This window comes from Cricetulus griseus, chromosome X (genome assembly GCF_003668045.3).
Source record: "Cricetulus griseus strain 17A/GY chromosome X, alternate assembly CriGri-PICRH-1.0, whole genome shotgun sequence".
Lineage (NCBI taxonomy): Eukaryota > Metazoa > Chordata > Mammalia > Rodentia > Cricetidae > Cricetulus > Cricetulus griseus.
Window position 1 is genome coordinate 36,871,258 of NC_048604.1, and position 26,120 is coordinate 36,897,377.

Genomic DNA, 26,120 nt, shown 5'->3' on the forward strand with positions numbered 1-26,120 from the left:
CCAAGAAGTGGAATCAAAGGGAGTCTGTCTATCAGCTCATGAACTGCTAAAGAGATATTGGTACATATACTATATTGGTTCCTGTTCATGTCTTGTTGACATAGGCTAGAGTCATTTGGGAAGACCTCAATTGAGAAAATGCCCCCACCCAATGGGCATTTAGGCAAACCTGTGGACATTTTCTTCATTAGTGATTGATGTGGGAGGACCCAGCCCATTGTGGGTAGAGCCACCGCTGCAAATGTAGTTTTGGGGTGTATAAGAAAGCAGGCTGAGCAAGCCAGGCTAAGCACACCAGTATACAGCACCCCTCCATGGCCTCTGCCTCAGTTCCTGCCTCCAGGTTCTTATCTTGGGACTCTGCACTAACTCCCCTCAGTGATAGACTCTTACCTGGAAGTGTTAAGATTAAACAAACCTTTTCCTTCCTACATTGATTTTGGTCATGGTGTTTTATCACAATAATATAAGCCTAAGACATATACATGATGAAATACTACTCAAGGAACACAATAGATGACATATTGTCATTTGGGACAATGTGGATATAACTGGATTTCATTATGTTGAGTGAAATATGCCAAGTACAAAAAAACAAGCACCATGTAATTGCATCTTTATGTAAAAGATAAAAAAAAAAGTGGTCTAATTGAAGTTGAGAGCCAAATGCTGGATACCCAAGGCTGGGTATAGTAGGGGAGAAGGAAGAGTGAAAGAAGATAGGTCAACAGATAAGGGTTCACTACGAAGTTTCTGTGTGTTATTAAAAAGTAGACTAGGAGCAGGGCAGTGGTGGTGCACACCTTTAATCTCAGCACATGGAAAGCAAAGACAGGCAGATCGCTGTGAGTTCAAGGCCAGCTTAGTCTACAGAGCAAGTTCCAGGACAGGCTTCAAAGCTTCACAGAGTAACCCTGTCTTGAAAACCAAAAAACAAAAATTGCTAATGTAATGTACATTTTTAAAGTTAAAAAGTTCATTTGAATGTTTTTACCATAAAGAAGAAATATATACATGAGATCATTATGTTTACTCTGACTTGAACATCATGCAACAAATTTTAAAATTCTATGTTACTATAATATGTGCATGATGTGTGTGTGCACATGCATGCTTGCATGTGTCATGGTGCATGTTTTGAGATCCAATGACAACTTTTTGGAGTAAGTTCCACCCTTCCACTGTGGATTCCGGCAATCAAGCTTAGGTGGTCATGGCAAGGGCTTTTACCTACTGAGCCAGGTAGCCTGAGATACCACAGAGGTGTACCATAAATACTTGAATGAAAGCATCATATCACTGTCCACATGTACAATTATTATGTGTCAATTAAACAATCAACTTTTAGAAACGTAAAAGGATATAATATAAGCCATATTTTAAATATCTGGAATTACATTAAAAGTTCCAGAAAACAGAAGTCTGTTTTACAAATATATTTCATTTAGACCAGTGGCTCTCCACCTTCCGAATGCTGTGACCCTTCAATACAGTGTCTCATGTTGTGGTGACCCCAACCATAAAATTATTTGTGATGTTATTTCATAGCTGTAACTTTGCTACTGTTATGACTTGTAATATAAATATCTGATATGCAGGACATCTGACATGTGGCACCTGTTAAAGCGCCATTGAACCCCCAAGGAGTCATGACTCACAGGTTGAGAACAACTGATTTAGATGAATGCATGCTAAGTATTATCCCAATAGGCAATCAATAGACAACTTGTCTATGAGATATTTTATAGTATTTTTGATAAGAAGGACTTAACTTTATGTGTGTATTTTATACTTGCAGCATATTCCAATTTGGAGTACCAACACTGCAAGTGCTCATCAGCCAAGCAAGCTAAGCCAAATGTAGCTACCATGAGGAAGAATGAATATCTGTGGTGCTGTTGTCCACAACAGTGCATATCCCATCCAGCAAAAATAATTAAATTATGTATGGGTGTGTACATTTGTGCACATGAGTGCAGGTACCCATGGAGGTCAGAAAAGTCTTTGGATCCCCTCAGGCTGCAACTACTGGTGGTTGTGAGACACCTGACATAGACACTGAGAACTGAACTCGGTCCTTTGTGTACACACTCTACCACAGCTGCATCTCTGCAGAGCTCACCCTCCCCCATTTTTAACTAAATCCATCAGAATAAAATCTAAAAGCCAGCTTTTCTGTGTTCCTATAGTATAGAATATTGTCATTTTGCACTTGTCTTGTGTTTTTTCTTCTTGGACAGGAAGAAAGTTAGTTGAAGTTTATATATGGACATGAGAAAGTACATCTCTCATTAGACATCATTGCATCCCCAGGACCTCTGATTTAGTTGCACACTGAGGAGCCCTAGTGAATGATTCAAAATTGTTTCCTCATTCTTTGCTGATATTAGGATCATCTAAGGAATTTTTGTAAGATTATCATTCCTGGAGCCTGAATCATGTAATGGTGAGTTGGGCCTAGAAATTTACATCTTTAACAAGCACATTAGGGGAAAATGATGAACTTGCTCTCATTTCAGGACTATTGATTTATTTTTGTCAATACTCTGACAATCATCCCTGTCCAACCCGGGACCACTTAGTAAGGACTTTCTCATACTCATTCTGCTACTGTTCAGTTTGATTAAAAAGCAGAATGGAATCCACACATGCGTTTGGATGTAAGGTGACAATATGAGCGCTTTCACACAACCTAGATCTTCCTCTAACTAACTCTACTGCTTTTCTAGATAAATCAGCGGGATTGTGCACATGACACAGCTACCAAAATATCCTTGTAAAGCTATTAGTTCCATGGTAATGAAGAGTCCAGTAGCATGTGTTCCTGTGTTAGTCACCAAGCAATCTACCAGCAGGAAAATCTAATATTGAGAATACAAAACACAAGTACAATACAGAAAACAGGGGGTATGAATTGGTGTGACTTCTGAGATGTTAGTGAATGTTAATGTACATTGTTGGAGTTCATCTTGGTATTTCAAATAAAAATCACTTACCCTTGACCAATTTTTTCAAATCTTGTGTACTTTTTCTTTGGGTCCCCAACACTCACAATGCTTCCTGAGGGGGATGGGGAGAGAGAAAGAAAGATTGAAACTGATTGACTTGCTTTAAACAGTAAACGTGATATCATCAAAAGTCAATAACGTTCACGATTAATGTGGAAAATGTGCTTAATTTGTTTTAAAATCACTGAAATATATTAAACTGGTGATAATATTTCATATTGCATATATTAAAAACTTTTCATATCTGGGAAGCAAAAAATGGACTGGAAACAACCCAGCATTTACAAAATTTTCTCATAAAATAAATATTGTAGATTAGGAGATTAAAATACCTAAAAATCATACCTATAATTTAGCAAAGCAATTTTCTGAATTAGAATAAAGAGAAGAATTCCACTACATTCAGTTCTGTAAGATGAGTACCTATATCAAGTAAATAGTGTTCCTTGGTTCCATGATAATGGGATGGTATATAGGTATGGGTCTAATGCTCCAAACATTTGACCAGGATTACTGACATATGATTTAAACATCATAAAACTCACTCATTTAAGCTGGGCATTGGTAGCGCATGCCTTTAATCCCAGCACTCGGGAGGCAGAGGCAGGTGGGTCTCTGTGAGTTCGAGGCCAGCCCGGTCTCCGGAGCGAGTGCCAGGAGAGGATCCAAAGCTACACAGAGAAACCCTGTCTCGAAAAACAAAAAACAAAAACCTCACCCACTTAAAGTATGTAGTTCAATTGCTTTGTGTGTGTGTAGTCTATGCATGTGTATATACTCATGTCATGTTCATGGACATGTGTGTGCTTGTATAGAGGCCACAAGTTCACATCAGGTGTCTTCCTTTATGGTCCTCCACCTGGTTTTCTGACATAGAGTTTCTCTCTGAGCCCAGGGCACACTGTTTTGGCAAGACTAGCAGGCCACTTTCCGTTTCTGCCTCCTGAGCACTGGGGTTACATGCATGCACTGCACACCCATAGTGTTAGGTGTGTGCTGGAGATTTGAACTCAGGGGCAGCAACGACTTCTGTGAGTGAGCCGTAACTCTCACCACTCAATGTTTTTCAAAAATGTATTTCAAATTTGTACAAATCTCACCATAATATCGTTTTCTGAATTAATCATTCTTGGCGGTAGAGTGTTGACTCTGTATTTATAGCACTTACAAGCATGAGGACCAGAGTCATATCCCCAAGAACACGCATAATTTGTCAGTTGGACACCCATAAATCCACTGCTTAGAAGACAGAGATGGGATCCTGAAGGAAGCAGCTAGCCAGAATACCCGTACCAGGAAGCTCTGGGTTTAATTGAGAGACCATGCCTTGGTGACTAAGGTGAAAAGTGACCAATTAAATTCCCAGTGTCAACCTAGAGCTTCCACATGCACCCGCACGCCTGTGCACCTGCACAGACATATGTGTTCATACTCGTGTGAACACACACGTACAGACACAGCACATAGACATCAGCAGATAACAACAATTAAGCAGTCCAGAAAGAAAGATTGGACATATTACTTCTTTGTTGTTTGAAAGCAGAGTTGGGATGTAGTGTGGGTATTTTAATACAGGCTAACAAATGGAGGTTCATAACAAAAGAGGGGTGCTGCTCAGAAACAAATGTCAGCTTCTCTAAAAGAGGGACATACTTCTTTGTCTTTATGATAACTGTGTGCAAGGTTTGATTGGGATTTGGAAGCTTAAGATCTTCCGTGGGTTCCTAAGAAGGCTAAATGATAGGCACTTGATATGACCAAACTCTAGATGGCAGGGCTGCAGGAAGGGAGGAGATCTTCACTGTATGAGCACGCTTATCTATCCCTAACTAATCTTGCCAAAGTTACTCCTCACTACAGGACCAAGCCCAGATTCCTTAGTGAACACAGTAGGCCATTCATCATCCAGCTGCAGCTGGTTTTTACCTAACCAGGTTAAGTAGCAATTAGTCTTCTCCTGCCTTTTCCCTTGCTGCTTTAAATCTTAGGAGTAGTCTCACCATCTGGGGAATAATGCTTTGCATATTCCTGGCTAGTCTCCTTTCTATCTAAGTCACAATTTCCTAATTATCACCTACATGTAACCTCACATCATTCTCTCCAAAGTCTTCTAGGATCACTGTAATGAAGCTGACATAGTTTTTCTTTGTTTTTCCAGGCTAGGTCTCTCAGTGTAGCCTTGGCTGTTCTGGAACTTCCTGTGTAGACCAGGTTCGTCTTGAACTTAGAGAGATCCATCTGCCTCTGCCTCTTGAGTGCTGGGATTAAAGGCATGTGCCACCACTGAGAAACAGACATATTTTTATTTTCATTTTTTATGAGTATGAATGCATGTGTGTGTGTCTGTGAGTGTGCATGAGTGCATGATAGAGAGAGAGAGAGAGAGAGAGAGAGAGAGAGAGAGAGAGAGAGAGAGAGAATGGTACTATATGTGCAAGGAAGGTACTCCAGGAAGCCAGAGGAGGGCATTGGATCTCCTGCACTGGGAGTTTCAGGTGTTTTAAGCCACTTGATATGCATGCTGGGAATAAAACTCTGGACCTCTGGAAGAATCATAGATTTATTTTTTAACTGAAGAGCGATCCGTCTTAACTCAGCTTCTTTATTCTAATTGCAGGTTCTAGGTGTGTACCTTCAAGTCTTTACATGCATTGTTTCATGGCATTGGGCTAAGATCACGTAAAGCCTTTGCATGCTATACTCCACCTGCAGCATTCTTCCCATGTTTTTCCCATAGCAAGCTCTCTGCTTTAAAGGTTATCACAGATTTCACTTCTTCTAGAAAGCCTTCCATGATCCCTTTGAATAAAGTTAGTAACTTCCCTTTTCTCTCTTTAGTACTCCCTTTCACTCTCCTTAATGTGTCACTTCGGCATCACCTTTTAGGCTGTTTGAATGACAGGAGCCTAGTCCTATTCTCCTGTATATCTCACATGTCTCCTTATACCGTACAAGCTATAAAAAAATATCCAGTACTCAGTAAATGCTTGTGGAATTTAACACAAGTAAAATTAGGCATTTCCTTTTGAAAAAATCCAGAGTTCAAGAAAGGTTGACGAATATATTTTATTTTATTCAAGTTACATCTCTAGAATGCCACCAACTTAGTGATATTCAAGTTGCTATTTTACTTTTCAAATTGTCTAATGGATTTCCACATCACTAAATCCTCCTTTTTCCAAGTCAGTTATTAATGTAATGGCTAAGTGCCTTGGATCTGTTTTCCTCTTTTGATGAAATTATGATTTTAAAGTCACTTGAAACCAGAGTCTTATGAAATGGTTTAACTTTTCTAAGAAAGTTTTGCTGTGAAGTTGCTGAGCAAACTGTTTTCCATAGGCTGATCAAAAAGCAAATAAGCTTCAGCTAAAACCACTTTCTGAATTGCAACCAATTCCAACTGGCAGGGTTCAGTTAATGAGGCTTTATGGTAGTAAATTATTCAACCATTATTTCCATGGTATGTGATGTTTAAAAAAAAAAAACTGGAAATGAATTTTTTCCTAAGGATCACTAGGAGACAACCATTTTGATGAGACTGTGCTTCAGAATTTAACTGCTGGCCAATTAAAATGGCGTCCCCACACCCTCTGCCCGTCACTAGACAGTGTGTGCTGCCATCTACTGACGGTAGGCAAGCGTGCATTCAAGAGGCTTTCTGTTACAATTCCAGTCACAAAACAAGCTTTTCAAGTGTAGGTCCATTACAATTTGTTTTTATGGATCACAACAAGGAAAAAGAAAACTATGGGGGCACAGTTGAGCAAAGAATAGATTAGTAAATAAAATCAAGTGGAGAAGAACATGATAGAAATATCAGAGCCACTTCATACCAATTAAGAAGCAAACCACTAATTTTAAAGTGGAACATTAAAAAGAAAACCCACTATATTCTAGTATTTGAAGATGGGGTTCATGTTGTGGTTTCAAAAGAAAACACTGGCCAATCAATACATTTTCTGTCATATTAAGCTAAGCTGCATTCCTGTCATTAAGAGGTTATCCCTTGAGCATGAAGGAGGGTTGTGTGTGTGTGTGTGTGTGTGTGTGTGTGTGTGTGTGTGTGTGTGTGTGTGTTTGTGTGTCTGTGTGTCTCTCTGTGTGTGTGTTTATTCTTGAGGAAGAGCTTAATAATTCTCTAAATTAATTATGATAGTCTCAGATAATGAGCTAGGAAAAAGAACTTGGAGCATACAATGCTAGGGAAGGGAGGGCAGTGGTTGTGGGGCTTAAAATAGGGAGGTTAAAGAGAAATGTCCTGAACTGCACAATTGTGCTGACTGTCTGTGCCTTCTGAAAACTTCACTCGCATGCAGGGGTTTCTTTATTTTCCACAAGACCCAGACAGACCACAACGAGCAAGCCAGACCTAAGTATCTGTCTGGGTAAAAGTGAAAGATGATCTGTCTATTTCAGCTCTTAATGATTCCTTGGTCTGGCCTCTAGCATCAGTATCTGAATGGAAGATGAATTGACTGGTAGTTCTGTGGTTTGGCTTGCACAGTTCCTAGCAATCACATTCTTGAGGTTGACGATGAGGATGATTAAGTAGAAGCTGTCATTTCTCCCTCATTCTTGAAGGGTTCACTCTGGTGTAGGTGGCAGGTCTTGCCTACACTCCTCTGCCTCCTTTCTCCCTTTATTTTGTCTCTCAGCACAGTCTCCTCTATTCCTTCCTCAAGATTCATTTACACCTTTTATTCTAAGAACTCCCATGGCTTCTGTACACTTAAGAGACTGTCCTGAGTTATAATCATCTTATCTTAGTGGAAGACCGTTTCCATTCTCCAATGATTGCGCAATAGTACTAAAATAAGTTAAAAGTAATTATTGTGATGCATATAATACGCAATCAAATGTATTTATAAGCCCTCAAAAATGCTCTCATTCTATTGGGACCATGATGGGAAGTTCAGAGAAGGTACGAGACTTCCCAAGGGATATAGGATATAGGTTTGTGTATATGGTTCTGACTTTGTTACAATCATTTCAAAGCTTGTACTTTTGTATGACCACATTAAAGGTTTGTACTCTTAATAAAACAATGAGCATTTGTTGACTTCCCCACTGAGAGCCAGATACATTTGCTGAGGTTTTCATTGGCATAATGCTATGAAGCTGGTATTACTATTATTATCCCAACGTTTTGGATGAAGAAATAGAGGACCAGCAAAATTAAATAACTGGCTGAAATAGAAATAGCTGGCATCAGCAGGTCTGTGATTGAATCAAGGCCTGTCTGACCCCAACACCTGTCCTCTTATAATGCATCCTACAGAGAAACTTTAAAAATGCACTTTGAGTCTTATGCCCATTTCATAGGTAAGAGACTGAGACCAGGCATGGTTAAATGACTTGTTTCTTGTTGCAAGTGTGTAAACCCACTGAGGGGGCACAGAGAAGATGAAGCAGGGGCGGTGCGTTCTGAATTTGAGGTATCTGCTTCCTAAGAAGGCTTTTTCCATTTCTCTGTCAGTTTTCCTTGGCAAGATTCTTAAGCATAAAGGAAAGGCAGCAGACAGACATAGCAGGCATGCTTGCTAGAGGGAAAATGATTGTCTCTGGGCCCCCATAAAAAAGTATGAAGTCCAACAGAGAAAAACATTCACTTAATTTTTTTTTACATTTTTTTGCCTTAAAACTTAATTCTCATTAACATAGTTAAGTCCATTCTTTCCCCTGTTTGTCCTGTTGTTCCTCAATGCAGAAGAAAATAAATAAGCTAGAAAGGCCCCAGCCTGAGCACTGTCATAATCTGTAAGCAAAACTGTAGCTCAGAAAGGTAGTGTCTATTTCTCAGCTGACTTAAGAAATGTATAAATCCATGTTCGTGACAATGAATGTGCTGAGGTTTGAAAGAGACACCAGAGAACAGTCATTTTTACTAATGCCCAATGTCAGATTTTGAAAGTCAAATACAAGCTCTTTCACAGTTCGTGTTATATATACAAAACAAAGGAAGAAAGTATAGTGATTATCTGAGTCCTGGAACTTCATTTTCCTGGTGGTTCTTTTTCGCTCCCCTTTCCATTTTATGCACGAGTGGTTGGGTTGTGCAAAACCAAAGTGGCTAATGGCAAAAGTGCATACAGATGTGAGGTCAGACTCTGACTGTACCACTCATTATTCTGGTGACTTGGTCACTTAAGCTTTTGAAAGCTTTTATTCAATATTCTGTAAAATGAAGACATCAAAGTCTACCATAAATGACTGTAGAGAAAATTAACCTCAATAATGTATGGAAAGTGGCCACTCACAAAGTGTTCCTCATGCAAGAATTATTATAGCTGTTATTATAGCAAATAGTGGGCACTGGCACTAGAAGCATGTTTAATCAAGTATAGCAAAGTCAGTTTGCTATATGGTAGCAATTCTAGTTCTGAGTGATTACTGATAGCTTCACCTGCAACCTTAACCTTCCCAAACATCCCTACTTCAAATGACAGTGGTGCTGCATATGAAATATTTTGAATGCAATAGGCACAAAATAATTATTCAGTCCCAATGACAACTTTGCTGTGAAGGGGAAGAGAGAGAATGTCATAAACATTGTACAATTTTTACAAGCATTCCTAGCTGTTATTATTATTATCATCTAGATGACAGTAGTTCTATCTAAATTGGGAAACTAAAAACTTAAGGTATCTCCTAGGTGGCAAATTCTTCTATTGCCACATCTACAGTGCCTCCCTGTGGCCAAGAAATGCATTTTTTCTCTTTGTTCAGTGACAAAAGTGTGAAAAGTGATAGCCCTTTTATTCTTAATGCATCATGTTATTAAGGTGTATCATACAAAGGAAAATGAATAAGGCACCAGTAAGGGTCACACTGGGAGCTCTGATTATTAATATCTAGCCATTCTGTGTGAATTTAATATATACAATTCATAGAGCCTTGACATTTTTGGGGGTGGGGGTTAGAGACAGGGTTTCTCGGTGTAGCTTTGGAACCTATCCTGGCACTCACTAGAACCTTGACATTTTTTAAGGGAGAACCTATCTCATAATCTTGAATCTTGAGTGTTTCATAAATGTATGAGAAAATGCCTGTGTGCACCAGTGACACCTTGGAAGTGACTGCTACCATCGGGTGGTTCCACCTCCCTCCCCACATAAAAGAGAATGCTAATTTATCTGCAAGTATTCATGTAGTCTCTTAGACTTGAAGGTTGATTTTTTAAAATAATTGTCCTTCAGATGGGAACCATCTGGTACGGTCCTAAAATATATTAATCAGAGTACCTGAATTCCTTTGGGGAACGCAAAATAAAACTTACTAGCTTAATATAGTTTGTGAAGTTTACATCTTCGTTGTGCATTCTAAGTGAAAATGCTTAGTTTTTCTCTTGGACTAGGAGTATGGGGGACAGACTAACCTGACTGATATGCATAGTAAGTCCTCAACATTTTATTTCATGACTTAAGGGATTCTGGAGTCTGACAAGCAGATTCAGACATCTAAAGGATCAATTCTCCTTCTAGTCACTGTATAAGAAGTACTTTCTGAAGGAAAAATACTCACTTAGCTTCTCTAGGATCTCCTCATCTGTCATCTTGGATTTTTTCCTTTGCCGATCTGTGTTCCTGTACAAAGTACTGGAATTGGCATTCTCAGCAGAAGGTGGAGTGACTTCTTTGTTTGGTGCTGCTGGTGATGCAATAGATTCAACCACAGAACGAGTGTAGATCTGAAAGGCAAACACCCCCGCCCCCCAATTCCACAATTAATAAAGTAGGTAAGGAAAGGCATGGCAGAAAGGCACTGTCACTTCACTGTTGTTAAACAATGTTAAGGACCGTCACATACTCTAAAAGCTCCCAAGTCCCTATCCATGATCTTGCTGCCTCTCCCCTAGTAATTCTTCCAGTCTGGTTCATATGGATTTCTTTCCTTATTTCCACCTCTGCAGGTTTATGAATTTGCAGCTGTGTGGTTTTTTTTTATTAGCAAGTCATTGATGTGACAATCTTATAACTTCAAATTGTGACCCTACAAACTGGGCACTTTTATTAGTGTTGCTTTTGGATTGTGCAATATACACATATATAACAACAATGATTATAGGAGAAGAGGTTGTGTGTTTGAGAGGGAGTGAGGGTTCGTAGGAGGAGTTGGAGGTGCAAGAGGGGAGTATAGAAATGACGTAAATATAGTACTTATATACAAGTGCTTATGAGTTGCCCAACATAGCTGCTGAGAACTCGGGTTCTCTGGGAGGTCAGTAAGCACTGGTGCCTGCTGAGTCATTGCTCTAACCCTCAGGCTCATATCATATACTTTAGCTGTGGGAACACAAGAGACGCACAAGAGGTGCTGATGAACAACATTCTAAGAATTATAACTGAAATCTTCATGTGTATGTATATATGTACATGCTTGTTTGTGTACATGCACACACACATGCATGCATGCACACGTGTAGCATTTGCATGTGAATGCCAGTTGATGTCGCTCAATTGCTGTCTGACTCATTTTCAGAGACAGGGTGTCTTGATAAACCTGAAGATGGCTAGACAGACTTGCAACCAATTCCCGGGGATCACCTTGCCTCTGTCTTCCCAATATTGGGATTTTAAGCACATGCTGCGGAGACTGAAGGCTGGAACTCATGTCCTCAAGCTTGTGCAGCGAGCACTTGACCAACTCAGGTGTCTTCTCAGCCACAAAAATGGCATCTTGTTTTTAATTCTTTGACTTGTTCTGAGTGAGCCGCAGTCTTCCTACATAGCACAGGCTGGTCTAGAACTTTGGATCCTATTCCCCTCAGCCTCTTAAATAATGGGATTAAAGACAGGTGCTACAAAGCCTGTTCCAAAAGGCATCTTTTTGAGTCATTGAAAAATAGTCAGTGATGTTTTCTTGCTTAAGTAGGAGTGTCACTAATAACGCTAAATAGATCTAATATTCACATGTTCTGCCCATGTTGTAACCTTATAGGTTTGTTTATCTGTATGCTCAAACCTCATTTAAAAACTCATTGTATGTATTCATTGTCCATGGCACCACACTCTCTAAGGGAATTTTCAGCGTATGTCCTCCCACACCTACCCTTCCCTTTTGCAATTCTCCTCCCTCCCATCACTCCACTTTGTTCTCCTAGATCAGTGATTCTCAACCTTCCTAATGCTGGGATGCTTGATTACAGTTCTTCATGTTGTGGTGACCCCCAACCATAACATTATTTTCATTCCTACTTCATAACTGCGATTTTGCTACTGTTAGGAATTGTAATGTTATGCAGGATATCTGATATGCAACCTCTCACACAGGGGGCCGTGATCCATGTGTTGAGAAGCAATCACTGCCCTAAATAGTTTGACTTTTCCATTCAGGACATATGCAAGTGTGGATCTATTATTTTATGAATCTATATAAAACCAGGAAACCATGATAAGTGAGAGGAAACATACCATATTTGCCTCTCTGACTTACTGATTTTGTATGCTCTGGTCTTGGTGCAATGACAGGTGGGGGCTCGTTGTCATCTTCTTCCTCTTCCTCTTCTTCGTCTTCTTCTTCAGATACAGGGGGAGCCAAAGGAGGCTCAGAAGCTGTTTTTGTATTCTTAGAACAGAAAAAGTTTAAAGGCAAGGAATTAATTTTTCCTTATTTTTCTTTAGAAACATGAAAACAGAGATGAGAGGCTTAACCCTGTACCTATAGGATGGAACGAAAACTTTGACAAGTGAGTACAATGATCTCACATTAGTAGCCAATGCCAGTACACACCAGAGATGTTAATGTCATGGTAGAATGGACCAGGAAGTCTATATTATTACTTCTATTTTTCATGATTCATTTAGTATTTTAAAGTTTACTGCTCTTAAAATCAATGACTACATTCAATAACTGACATTAATAGTTTGTATATGTACTGACTAGATTCCCAGAATGACAGTTTGTCACATTTTAGAAGGCTACATTCTGATAGCATACCGAACATGACCATGAGGATAAATATAGCTCTGCAAATAGTAAGAGCAAAGAAGCCAAGAAATATTTTTCTTTGTTAAGCATCACCCAGTAATAGACACTAACATCTGTGTACCTTGTACTCATATCAATAATTGTTCAAAATCAAGCAACAAAACAGGATACTGGTGATTTGCAATGACGTACAAAATATTTTGATCATTCATGTTAACACCATGGGAAAATGGTTGCAAACTTGAACTTTGAAAGAAGTAAGGTCATGGTTTTCAAAGTGTAATTACTACCTCTTCAGTAGCAGCACATCTAGAGGTTTGCTAAAAATGCAAATTCTCAGAAATTTCCACCCAAATCTATCAATCAGAATCTTGGGCACTTGAAATATATATTACAACAAGACTTACAGGTAATCTTGACACAGGTTCACATAAACCATGGTATAGGTTTGGTATATGACAGATACCAGACACATGGGTACTGAATACACAAAACATAGCCAGTCTGAATTGGTATATATTGTAACAGTATAGTACATCCCAGATTCTATATACTTGATATGAAAAATGTAAATTATTTTGCTGATGCCTTAATGATTTTACACTAATGTGTTAAATGACAGCATTTAAAATTTTTGTTTGCTTAGAATGCATAGTGTGTGTGTGTGTGTGTGTGTGTGTGTGTGTGTGTGTGTGTGTGTGTGTGTGTAGGCCAGAGGTCCAAGTCATCTGTCTTCCTCAATATCCTTTGAGATAAACCTCCATCTTGAGAAGTCTTGTTAAGACGAGATGTTCTAATGGGAGTTACATTCTTTCCTACTGGAAAACTCCTTAAACTCAGGAAATAAACAAAGGTTTCAGGGAATTTCTGAAGCCAAACACGTACATTAGTCTCTTTCCTCAAGCATATATAAACAGTAAGGACTGCTGAGAGACATTCTCAGACAAGCTGTGCTGCCTAGAAGAGGCTCAGATCAGCTGAGCCACCTGGAAGAAGCAGAGAGCAGCCAAACTGTCTAGAAACAACAAAACTAGCCAAGCTGCCTGAATAGGCTCAGACCAACTTTACCATCTGTTGAGCTGCCTGCAGGCTGTGCAGTGTGCTCCAGGTTTCCACCCTTTCACGAGCTGTCACCCATGTCAGGGTAGGCTTCAGTGATGCCTCTGTTTCTGAGTGATTTCTGCTCCTATAAGTAATCCCTCACTTACATCCCTGTAAGTAACCCCAACAAAACTCATTGGTTCATCAAGGTAGACGTTGTTGTACCCCTTCTTTGGTCTCTCATTGCTTCCCTATCCGGGGTGAGCAAATATTTTTCCCCTCAGGAATTAATACACAACACATTCTCTAGCTTATTGTTGGAACAGAGTCTCTTAACTGAACCTAAACAGAGCTTGTGAGCTAGGCTAGAATGACTGACCAGCAAGACAACAGAACCTGCCTGACTCTTACAGGTCTTTTGTATATATATATTATGGTTTCCATTTTGTGTTTTTAAGGAACTTCTCTTTGTGTGAAGGTGTATGTCTCTGTGTCAATTTGTTTCTAGTGCTTTTTCTTTAGCTTCTTTTCTCTTCTGTTTTTTTTTTTGCCCTATTCTTGTTTGGTTGTTTTCCTTTTATCTTATGATAGCTTATTTTACTGTTACTCTTAGATGCCTGTTTGTTTTCTAATGAAAGAGAGAAAGAAGGTGTTTGAATTTGGATGGGAAAGGAAGTGGTGAGGACCTGGGGGGGAGGGAAACCATAATCAGAATATATTGCATGAAAACAATCTATTTTCAATAAAAGAAAAACAAGGTTAACAATGTTGCAGATTTTAGAATTTTATTCTAGACTCCTATTGGAAGTACAGCCCCTGAAGCTGCATGTTATCAGAATTCCTAGGCAACTCTGATGTACACTCAAGCCAAAGAGTCACTGATCTAGATGATCAAAAGGAACCAACCAGTATTACAAATCCAAACTGAGAAATCTTTCAAGTATACACCCAGGTTCTTGAGGCACTAATTGTGGCCTGTTGTGAGTATTGCTTTTGCCTTCTATTTGGAATAGAAGCTCAGGATTATAAATATATCATTTCATTAGAACAGTGTTATCAAAACAAACTATGAGAGCCAAAAATTGGCTGCAAATTAAAGGTGAGGTTCCTGAAAAATATTTGAAATACTTCTATGTAAAACATTGATATTTGGCTTTAGCGAGTGACTTCTTTGGTAAAGTGTGTGCTATGAAAGCACGGGAATCTGAGATTAGGTCCCCACCACCCATGTAAAAAGGAAGGCATGGCAGCTCAAGCCTGTAATCACAGCATTGGGGAGTCAGAAATAGGTAGATATCTGAAACTCACTGGCCAGCCAGTATAGCTGAAACAAGCATCTATAGATTCAATGAGAGACTGTCTCAAAAAGTAAGGTGGGCCTTGTGTCATTATATTTGCCTGGCATGGACCTCTTGCCTCTACACACATGTGTACACGTATATATTAATATGTTTACAACCATACACCACAGACACTCATACAAAAAAAGGTGCACAACAAAGTACATGAGACTATAGGAAATGTCACTGGATTCAATACCCAATGCATACTAATCAGTTCAAAATCTAGAGAAGACAATGGTGCTTATATTTTATTTTCTACCCAGGCTATTAAAGGATGCCAAAACCTTGTGACCAACTGAGCCTGTATGTACAGTATTCGGCTCCAGTTCAATTATTCAGATCCCATTTCATAATCAAGTATATACACAATGCACACTGTGAAGTGTACACTTTCTCTAGAGCCATAATAAAAGCACAAAGTACAATTTTTCATTCCTAAGTGAAAATGTACTGTTGGAGTTGAACTTCATTGAATTTAAGGGTATAATTCAGTTCATTCATTAACAGGAATTTTATCCTAAGCATGCAGCTTACTTAATCAATTACTACTATTAGACTTATCAGCCTTTCAAAGTCAAATTGTCCAATAGGAAACTCAAGACCTTTCAAAAAGAGATCTGCTTCTTTCTCAAAATAATAGCCTAGTCTGTTTATCTACACATATATTATTTTAAACATATAGTCAATCTTAAGATTTATATTAGCATATACAAGATAAGGTTTCATTTTAACATTTTCACACATGCGTGTCATGCACACCCAATATTTGATTGTTCTTACCTTCTCCTCCCTCTAGCCTTTCCCCTCCTAAACAGTCTTCTATGTACATTCATACCTTTTTAAATCCAGATTTTACATATGAGAAGAGCACGTGATATTTGTATTTTGTTCCTCATCCTTTCCTTCCATGTTCAAATAATAGAATTAAAAGTTAGTGCTCATTCCTATTGGCACTAACTCACTTTGAGCCCTCATTATTGCTGGTCTGGAAGCACACATTTTTTCTATAACTATTTACCCTTCATCTATAGACTCTTACTTTCTGTTCTTAATTAATGTTGGACATTTGCTATTAAATTACTCTTCATTAAAGCATAAGCTTTAATCACCTAACTGAACTGCTTCAAAACACTTGAAGGACTTCCCGTCGCATACTGAAAAAGCTAGAGTACTTAAATTCCATGTAAGGACCTCTGTGGTTTGGCCCCAATGTATCGTTCAAGGATAAGCTCTGTGATTCATTTTCTTGGATAATCATGATTCAGAACCACATCCATTGCTCTGTTCATCAACATGATCTTTCTCCTGCTTTTCTTTTTGTTTAAAATGCCCACCACCATCTTCATAGACCCAACCCGTATAACCCATATATGCTCTTCAAGATCTCATTAAAAGGCCACTTTTTTTTTCTTTTGGTTTTTCAAGACATGGTTTCTCTGTATAGCTTTGGAGCCTATCCTGGCATTTGCTCTGGAGGCCAGGCTGGCCTCGAACTCACAGAGATCCACCTGCCTCTGCCTCCCGAGTGCTGGGATAAAAGGCGCGTGCCACCAACGCCTGGCTCAAAATGCCACTTTTTATATGATATATTTTCTAAGTCAACATGCATCAAATCTTCATCAAATTAGAGTCAATTAATGGGTTATTAAACTTCAAAAAGAAGGGGACATGAAATTAAGGATGTATGAAAGTGGGAGTGAATCTTGGAAGAGTTAAATAGAGGACATGGATGTATGATCAAAATAATTGTATGAAATTCTCAAAGAATTATTAACAATATTTTAAGAGATCCATGTCTTTACCACAAATATAAGACTAAATCAATTGAGGTGAAGAAGGTGTTGAATGTAGGCTGGTTCCATTATTTCCTATTTTCCAGTTTCTTTTCTGTTTTTGCCATTTTCATTGTGACCCAGGAAGCTATCATGCCAAAGAAGGAAATGACTGATCGGATGTAAGAGACACATTTTGTTCTGACTGACAGAGTATGAGCAAGACACAAATACACACATGCAAGTTTCTTATGTAGAGAGAATGAATTTTTTACTGGTGTTACCATCTACAAACAATAATAATAATAGTAGTAGCTTATATTTAATACAGAGCATATGCTGCATAGTATAGTATAATATATTCATTATCATATGTAATAGTCACACAAGTACTTGGAGGCAAATACTGTTATCATTCCCATTTAATGCTGAGTAAAGAGAAGCTCAGAGGAAAGAAAGGCCCTGAAAGCTAAATTATTTTCACAAATACACACAGCTGATAAGTAGAGGAATAAGATTAAACACTATGCTCAAATCCTCACCTCTTTTCCATTTCCTTCTTTTTGTTCTGTTTTTTGTTTGTTTGGTGTTTGGTGAGTGTGTGTGTGTGTGTGTGTGTGTGTGTGTGTGTGTGTGTGTGAAGATTGAACCAAGGACTTACATATTTTAAACACATATACAACCACTAGTAACATGCCTACCCCCTCCTCATTTTATTTTTAAGTGTCCATGAAGTATCTAGAACATAAAATTACCATTTCAAGCAATTTAGTGTACATATTTAGATAGCGTTAAGAACAGTCACATTATTGCATACTCAATCAACAACTTTTCATCTCCAAAAATTAAAACTTTGTGCACATTAGAAAATTCTGCATTCTCTTTGGCCCCGGATCTTGGCAATCATCTTACTTTTGTCCAGTGCAAATGTAACTTCTCTGTATAATTCCTATGATTTTTTGGAATCATGCAATATTTGTCTCCTTGTTACTGTTAATTTAGGTCCACATTGTATCACGTTCAATTTTTTTCTATCATATTGCTGAATAATAATCAAATGTCTGTTTTAAATACATGCTTTTTACTTGACCTGTCTGGATATTTGTGTGAGTTTCCCCTTTTGTCTATCATGGACACAGCTGCTATGAGCACAGGCAAACAAAGAGTCTCTTCAAGGCCTTGCTTTCTACTCTAAATATATACATAGGAGGAGAATAGCTTAATTATATGGCACTTTTATTTTTAATCTTTGAGAAATTGTCATGCTATTTCAAAGCTTTGCCCTTTGCCATTAATTATCTGTTGTTGTCATACTGGCTGCCTAAGGGGACATCAAACAGGCCAGCATTTACTCTCTATAAAAAACAAAATAAGCTTGGTTATCTACAACTGAGTAAATGGTTAGATTAAGTGAATATTGCAAGTAGGTTTTTAAGTGTTTGATAAAGAGAAATTGTCATTAATATGATTATTTTTCAAGACTCTCAATGTGAGATATCAAAAAATACCTTCCCACATAAAGACAACTATACATGAATTTGTTCATTTTATGTTTTATGTCTGTGGGCAATTTGCCTGTGTGTATATCTGCGTACTGTGTATGGGGAGTGGATGAAATCCTCAAAGAATGTATATTGTTGACATAAGCATGCCCATGCTAAGAACCCCAATGCCTCAGATCTATGAGAATAGCAAGGCTGTCTCCTAGAGCAAGTATGGTTGTTGACAGCATGTGCAGAAAGTTATTTGCAATAGCTTCCTCCCTGTGGATGACTGCAGCCTGAGACCGGTCCCCTACAGAGACCTCCTACCCATGTTAGCTAACCTGCCGCCTTGTTCAGCCGTATATAATAAACTTGACTCACATTCAACTGTATATAATAAACAGAGTGGGCTACTGATGCATCTCTATCAAAGCACACAGTCCCCTGGACCCCGCTTTTTTGAACATATTTTTCTTTTCTTCATCCCTCATTGTCCCAATTAGGTTAATCACAAAGCCATGCAGATCGGGGCACATGTGTGTGCCTGGTACCTGCAGAGGTCAGAGGAAGGTGTCAGATTCTGTAGCATTGGAGTTACAGATGGTTGAGAACCACAATGTGGGTGCTGGGACTCAAACCCAGGTCCTCTGGAAGAGCAGCCAATACTCTTAACCACCAAGCCATCTCATCATCCCTTACACATGAGTTTTAATAGGAACTTTATTTGTAATATGTAAGAACTGGACATAGTCTGGAAAGACTTGAGTGAATAGCTGGACAGGGACACCTCAGAATACTGCATCAATACAAGTTGTAAATTATTGATACAGACAAAAACATGGATGAATCTTAGAAGAAATATGAATGAAAAAACTAATTATAGAAGTTTACATCCTGTATAATTTCACTTGCATGAAATGTGTATAAAGATGAAACCTTTAAAAGCAAACACCATATTAGTGTCTGGTTGAGGCTACAGTATGAATTGCTTATGATGGAAAGCACTCTACAGGGCTACTAGATGTGTTAGACACCTTGATTTTCTAATGTCTGATCCAAGTTACCTTGGTTATGAGGTTTCATATCATTTCAATAACATTTACTATTTTTCCTCAATCTGAGTGAACCAGAAATAATGAGGACTAAACATAGGCATTTGTGACAACCCCATAAGGGATTGCTGAAAGACCTCCGATCCATATTTCCCTCTGAAAGAGGAAAGTGTAAACTAAGGGTTTGGCAAGGTCGCTATTAGTATGTGTACACACATGACTGCCTAGGATTGGAATAGAACTTAGAAGACTATATGCTTGATCTGACTTTTCCAAAACAGGTTGTGATACATAGTGAATATTTTGATTATGAGAATTATAGTTCCTTTGAAGTTTTAGCTGGAAGTACAATGATAGCGTAGTATTTCCACAAATATCACAATGTAGTCAAATATTTTCCTATAAAATAATTTTTGCAAAACCTGTGAGTTCTGTGCAACTTGTGATAACAAATGGTATATAGCTTTAGAATAGAAAACTGATTATAGTGGTAATATCAGCGGTGTATGAATTTACTAAAATCTGTGGTACCTTTTATACTAGATAAAATAGGTATGTGTAGACACATACTAGACACTAAAAGAGATAAAATAGGTATTCATGTTTCTAAGTCATGCCTTTAAAACTACTTTTAAAATTTATGTTTAATAGTTGGACATATAAAACCAAATAAAGCAATTATATTGTTAGGTCTTAAGTTACAATGATCATAAAAACCAATTTTTAATTTTTCTCTTACCGACTGATGTGCTGCTATATATCCATGGGCACTTTTATCTGAAAAGTCAGAAGAAAGAAGTCACCTTTGTTTCATAATTCCTACCTGAAAAACTGCTTGTCTTTGATGAGAAGGAAATTTCAGTATCAAATCTATGACAAATGTCCCGTTTCTCTCTTTAAAATGGCTCATTTAGGCCAAATCACATTTTCAGCAAGTCACTTACAAAAGATTTTAAATTGATTCAGCTTTTCTTAATCTTTATTTATTCTTTTCATTTTACAAACCAACCCCAGCCCCCCTCCCTCCCCTTCTCTGGAAGCCATCCCCACTGAACATCTCCACACACTCCTCAGAGGTGGTAAGGCATCCCTGGGGGAGTCAACAAAGTCTGGCATACTAAGTTGAGGCAGGACCAATCTTAATGAAGGCCTCATTTCATCTGTAGTAATGATATAGTATTTCATCTTTGCTCTAGATGCTAAATGATTTGCACGACAGAACCAACACAGATGACTTTTCTCCAAAATAAAGTGATAAATAAAAATAAAGATGATAAATGACAAATAAAATATTACATATAAAATGATAAGTGAAATGTGTACATAAAAGCTAATGAAATCATAATTTGGGATTAACATGGGTATGTATACACCAGCAAATGTAGTCACAATTTGGTATTAACAATGGTATTTCAGTCTCTACAAATAGTAATGGGGATGGTTTCTTTTTTCCCCCCAGTTGCGGGACCCAATGATAAATAATACCCTGACAAGCACAAAAGTTGTTCTGCATTGTCATGGAACAGATCAATTACTCTAAGGAATGGAATAAATTTCTAGATATCATTGTTAATCTGTATACTCTTACTTCATAATCATATTCAAGTCTAATCCTAAATGACTGTCTAGATTCACACTAGTGAAGAATTAGCACTGTGATTGTCTATTCAAGCTAACCATCACTGCTCCACTGAACAATGTTCTTATTTGTACTATAACAACATTCAACTAAAACAAAGCTTCTAGAGCGTCAAATTCCCACCCCATGTGATGGTGGACTTACACTGAAGCCATTAGCAGAAATTACTGAAGCTGATCTCAATATTCTATAGATAGGTTGGCCTCTTCATGAGGCTCTGAGAACTGGGATTTATTCTTTACACTTTGATTCCATAGAATTTCCCTTACCTCCTGATGTAAAGCTCATGTATTTCTGGTTGTTGACGGTTTCTTTGGAGTCATAGAATTTGAGAACATCGAGAACAGCTTGTGGGTTCTTCTTCTGTTCTAGTTTTGTTATATTGGAGGTTTGGAGTAATCGTGCCCATTGCTCGGGAATTCCCTGTGGACAAGCAAAGGAAAGAATGGTTGCTCAGAACATCCATCAGGAGCATCTGGATGTTCCAGTAAAGCTCTTCACCAAGAAGCCCATGCTACCTGTAGGGTTACACTTGGGAAACTGAAGTTACATTCTAGGTTTAACGTTAGTAACTTAATAATGCAATCATTCTCTTCTTTATTCAAAACACATAGGTAAAACCAGGATCCAACTTAAAAAGGGTGGGTGAGAGTATGATTGTGATAAAAAACAAAAAGCACATGGAAATCACCTCCATATTGACTCTGCTCATCCATGAAATGATGTTTACAGCTTAGCTTATTTTTTTTCTGGTGACTCAGGGCAGACATAGCAAGACTTCTCTAAATTTGTGCACATTATAGTATAGTGCAGATCAATGGTTTTTTGTTTTTGTTTTAAATGACTGCAGCTCTTTTGGGGTGTGTTTTAACCAGAATATCCTTTCAAATAAAAGGAAAGTCTTACCCTTGGTCAGTTTCTACTTTCTGTATACAAAATGTAATTTAGGGGTTCTAGGGATTTATTATAAGGTCAAATTGGGAGGAGAAAAACTAGAGTTGTGGAGGAGCAACGACCACTGAAACACTAAACAGTAACATTTACGCTGCTTTGGTTATTTTTCGTGCAGCTTTCTCCAGGGCACGCCTTCCTCCTCTCCTCCCCCTCTTTCTTCATCCCTACTTCATTCATTGGCCACATAGAAGCTGGGGACTGTAAAACCATACCAAAGTTTTGTGAGAATTTGTAATGGATATATGAAGCATTTAGAACACAGAGGGGGAATATTCAGAAATCTAACCAAGGAGAATTATTTAAAATTACAGAGAGGTTAACTTTACACCGAGCATTCAGTACTCTTTCCTGCATGTTCATCCCGCAGATGTCCCCATTTTATAATTATCCAACCTCCAAGAACAGCTTGGAGAAACGGATACACTATCGCTGAAGTGCATCCAGGCACAATTTATTATGACTTTGTCCCATGAAGTCTCGGCAAAACAATGTGTGACGTGGGCCTCCAGAGTTTGGGAATGACAACAAAAAAGTGAGATAAGCCAAGCAACAACTCTACTGCACACACATGAACCTGCTACTGCAGTGCTATGACATCTCAAAGAAGCACTTTGATGCAAGCTTCTTTTGGGCCTGTGACGCACCTCTGGGAGCTTCCCTGGGCACATCTGTGAGCCATAGAGATCTGGCTGTAATGGACGTAAATAAAGAAAGAAAAGAAAGTTAAAACAGAATGTGGGACAACTTAGAAGGTGGGAAGAGATGAAACCAATGGGTCGGAATGGGGGTTTCCCTTTTAAAGTGGGGCAGTTATGGAAATAGGGAGGCATTCACTAAACCAGGGACAGGAGAGGCTACAGGACAACGGATTTAAGAGAACAGAGAAAACAATAGTGTTCCAAAGTTTGGATATATAATTCCACTTTGGGCTAGATGCTTCCTCTATAAATAATAAGAATTACCATTAAATGATCAGGGAAATTACTATAAAGAAGCAACAAAGATTTGGTGGGACAAAGTATGACATTATGGAAGGCTTTAATAATCATTTGTAAGTTGCTTTTATAATTGGTCATCAAAGATAGCCAATGGTCATAGGATAGACTTCAAAATTTCAGTTCCCAATTCTGGTTAACGAAATTTCCATTTCACATGGGACATACCTATGTGGCTAAAATTCAAAGGATGGCTATATAACAATATTGAGCTTTTTAAATTGACATTACTCTTCTGTATTTTTTGGCTAAAGTCGTGGGTGACTCAGAGAAAAGGAGACTAAAGCCATCCCTACATAGCCACCGTGCTTAGGTTTAATACACACATATCAGGGAAAGGGAAAACATTTCATTTCAAATCTTGCATGAATAATTTTCACTTAATGATATAGTTCCCAAACCCCACTTCCCACAAATAAGATCAGATATAAATGAACAGATTTGTCTAATTTATGATATCTCAAATGCTGAAGAAACATGCTTTGACCCAACTGCTGTGATTTGGGATATATGTCTTTGATCCCTGACATTTATGGTTACTCCAAGCACAGTGAAACAACACTTTTACATGCATTCATCACGCAGTTTGATGCTAAAGCCTTAAGCCAAAAATTGGAACTCAGGAGCCCATGCATGATCCCAGTTCTGATTCTAAGTGCAATTAATAGCATTTGGTTAATACTGTAATGGCCAAAGGAGTTATTAAGTGTTACAAATCCAGGTATGCATTGCACATAACCACTAAAGCAGACTTCACTGGCATGATCATTACCATAATCATTAAGAGTATTTGTAGGTATTATATATTCCTATGGTACGTCTAAACTTTTTGTAATAAATAGTTGTGTGATCATCACTAGACAGCAGAAAAAATGCTGTCAATTGAAGAAGTTCCTCCAGATAACTCTACTTACCACATGACTACACTGCTGACATATTTTCTCTTTTCTAAGATGAGACAAACCAGTTCATCAATGAGACCTGATTACTGTAATTTGAGCATAAGCCACAATGGCACATAATCAGAGAGTCATCTCATTACTCCAAATTGAGGAACTAATCTTAAAAGTTCAACAACTAATGGAGACCTAAGAGTCTGAGCATCAGAAGCAGGAGCACATGTCGGTGCCTGCATATATAAAATAACAAGTAGTTGTACATCAAGCTGGGAGTGTCCAGTGTAGCCCAGGAGAATGGCAGCATGATATAACAGGCCAAGCATTTATCTTATCATAAGAAATGATAATTTATATCACTCATACCATTTTTCCCTCTGATTGACTTGAAGCGACCGTCACAGGTCTAGAGGTCTGGAAAGGGGAGTTCTGAAGTATTTGGGACAAAAATGGCAATATAATGGGTAAGGACTTGTAATAATTTAATAACCCAAATCTCACCTCCCATCCTAATTTTAGCTTTAGGGTCCAAGTACATGCCCAGGTATACAAAGTTATATGAGCCAATTAGCCATTAGGGTAATCACCAAGCAACATATCAAACTAGTGTTCAATTATTCAAAAGAGCAGGCACTTGTAAAACAACTGATCTACAGTTCAGCAAATTGCTCAAATTCAACATCTACAACCACAATAATCAAATTTCACAATCTGATTTCCCCCAACAGACAAATTGACTAATGGTACTGATGGCAATTAAGACCCAATTCTAAATCCTACCAATAGAAGTTTTAAAGACTTATTAACTTTGGTGGTTTAAAAGTTAAATGTACTAGCATATTAATTGTAAATCATAGGTTAAGATAATAAAGAAGGTAAAAATTTATGATCATTTAAAAATGTATGTACAAGTAGCTGCAAGATCATCAAGATGAAAACAAAGTACTTCAAATTACCAAATTTGCTATGTATCAGTCTACAAGGTCAATAAATTTCTATTAGTTGACTTAAACAGCTATTCCATTTCAAATGAATTTTATAAGCGGATGTTGTTTGGTTGGGTTGCATTAGGGCTAGAAAGGCTGTTTATCATATATTCCACCTCACTCCTCTTGGATTTGGTCCACTGGGTTCTAATTCAGACCACAACAGAAATGGCTGATGCTGCAGTCAGCAAGATGGTGGTGATTCAGTTTACCTTTATTTCCATTCAGAACCCAGAAAGACTAAAGAAAGGACTAAAGATGGGGAAACCATGGCAAAAGATGTCAAACAGGCAGAAAGAAATAAAAATGTGGAAGTGAACCAGAATGCTAAATGAGAAAATATTCAGAATAGAACCCAAAAAGAAGAACAAGAAAACATGGAATAAGAGGAACAAAACTCAGAGAAGTTTCAAAAGAAGAGAAGCATAGAGGGAGAGAAAAAATGAAGCACTTAAAATAAAAGAGAAAAATTATTAGACAAAACTATAAAGTTGAGGGTTTTTCCTGTTTCAAATATCAGAAAATTAGTTAGAGACTCTTTGGATGCTTTTAAACACTCAATGGTCGGATTATAAGAACAACTTTTATTCAAGTGACAAAGATGGCGGTGACAGTGTTGATAATTAGTTTTTAGTTTTGAAATGTAGCCAATGAAATAAAAGCTGGGCTCAAACTAAATGGCACTTAAGTACTGTCTTTGATTAAAATAACACAATGCATTAAATTGTATCTGTCTCAGTTTTAAAAAGTAACTATCTCAGTATCAGCAGTCATGTTAGTTCTGTGCATTTTTCTGCTTTCTACTGAGAACATAGAAATAATCAGGCTGCACCAATGTATGAAGTCAAGATATTTCCTCTGTTTCTATTTCATTCTTGCACTACTAATTCCAGAATTGAACAAATAAAGTAATTTGGCTGTCAATAAAGCAATATAGTTTAGTTCTCCAAATCAAATTGACTTGCTTCTTTCCCCCTCCTTAACCATATGACACAGACCATTCATTGACCATTATGCTATAAG

At 38.0% G+C, this 26,120-nt stretch overlaps 1 protein-coding gene across 12 annotated transcripts in view; it reads right to left on the reverse strand.

The window, feature by feature from the left end:
* Positions 1 to 26,120, reverse strand: part of Pak3 (p21 (RAC1) activated kinase 3) — a 256,170-nt gene that overhangs the window by 36,944 nt on the left and 193,106 nt on the right. For all 12 annotated transcript variants that reach the window (XM_035449835.1, XM_035449834.1, XM_035449830.1 and 9 more), the window contains 5 exons: positions 21,536 to 21,689; positions 20,367 to 20,404; positions 12,441 to 12,572; positions 10,530 to 10,695; positions 2,997 to 3,060 (listed from right to left, as the gene is read on the reverse strand). In XM_035449835.1, the coding sequence (XP_035305726.1) occupies positions 2,997 to 3,060; positions 10,530 to 10,695; positions 12,441 to 12,572; positions 20,367 to 20,404; positions 21,536 to 21,689 (554 nt within the window). The remainder of the gene's footprint in view (positions 1 to 2,996; positions 3,061 to 10,529; positions 10,696 to 12,440; positions 12,573 to 20,366; positions 20,405 to 21,535; positions 21,690 to 26,120) is intronic.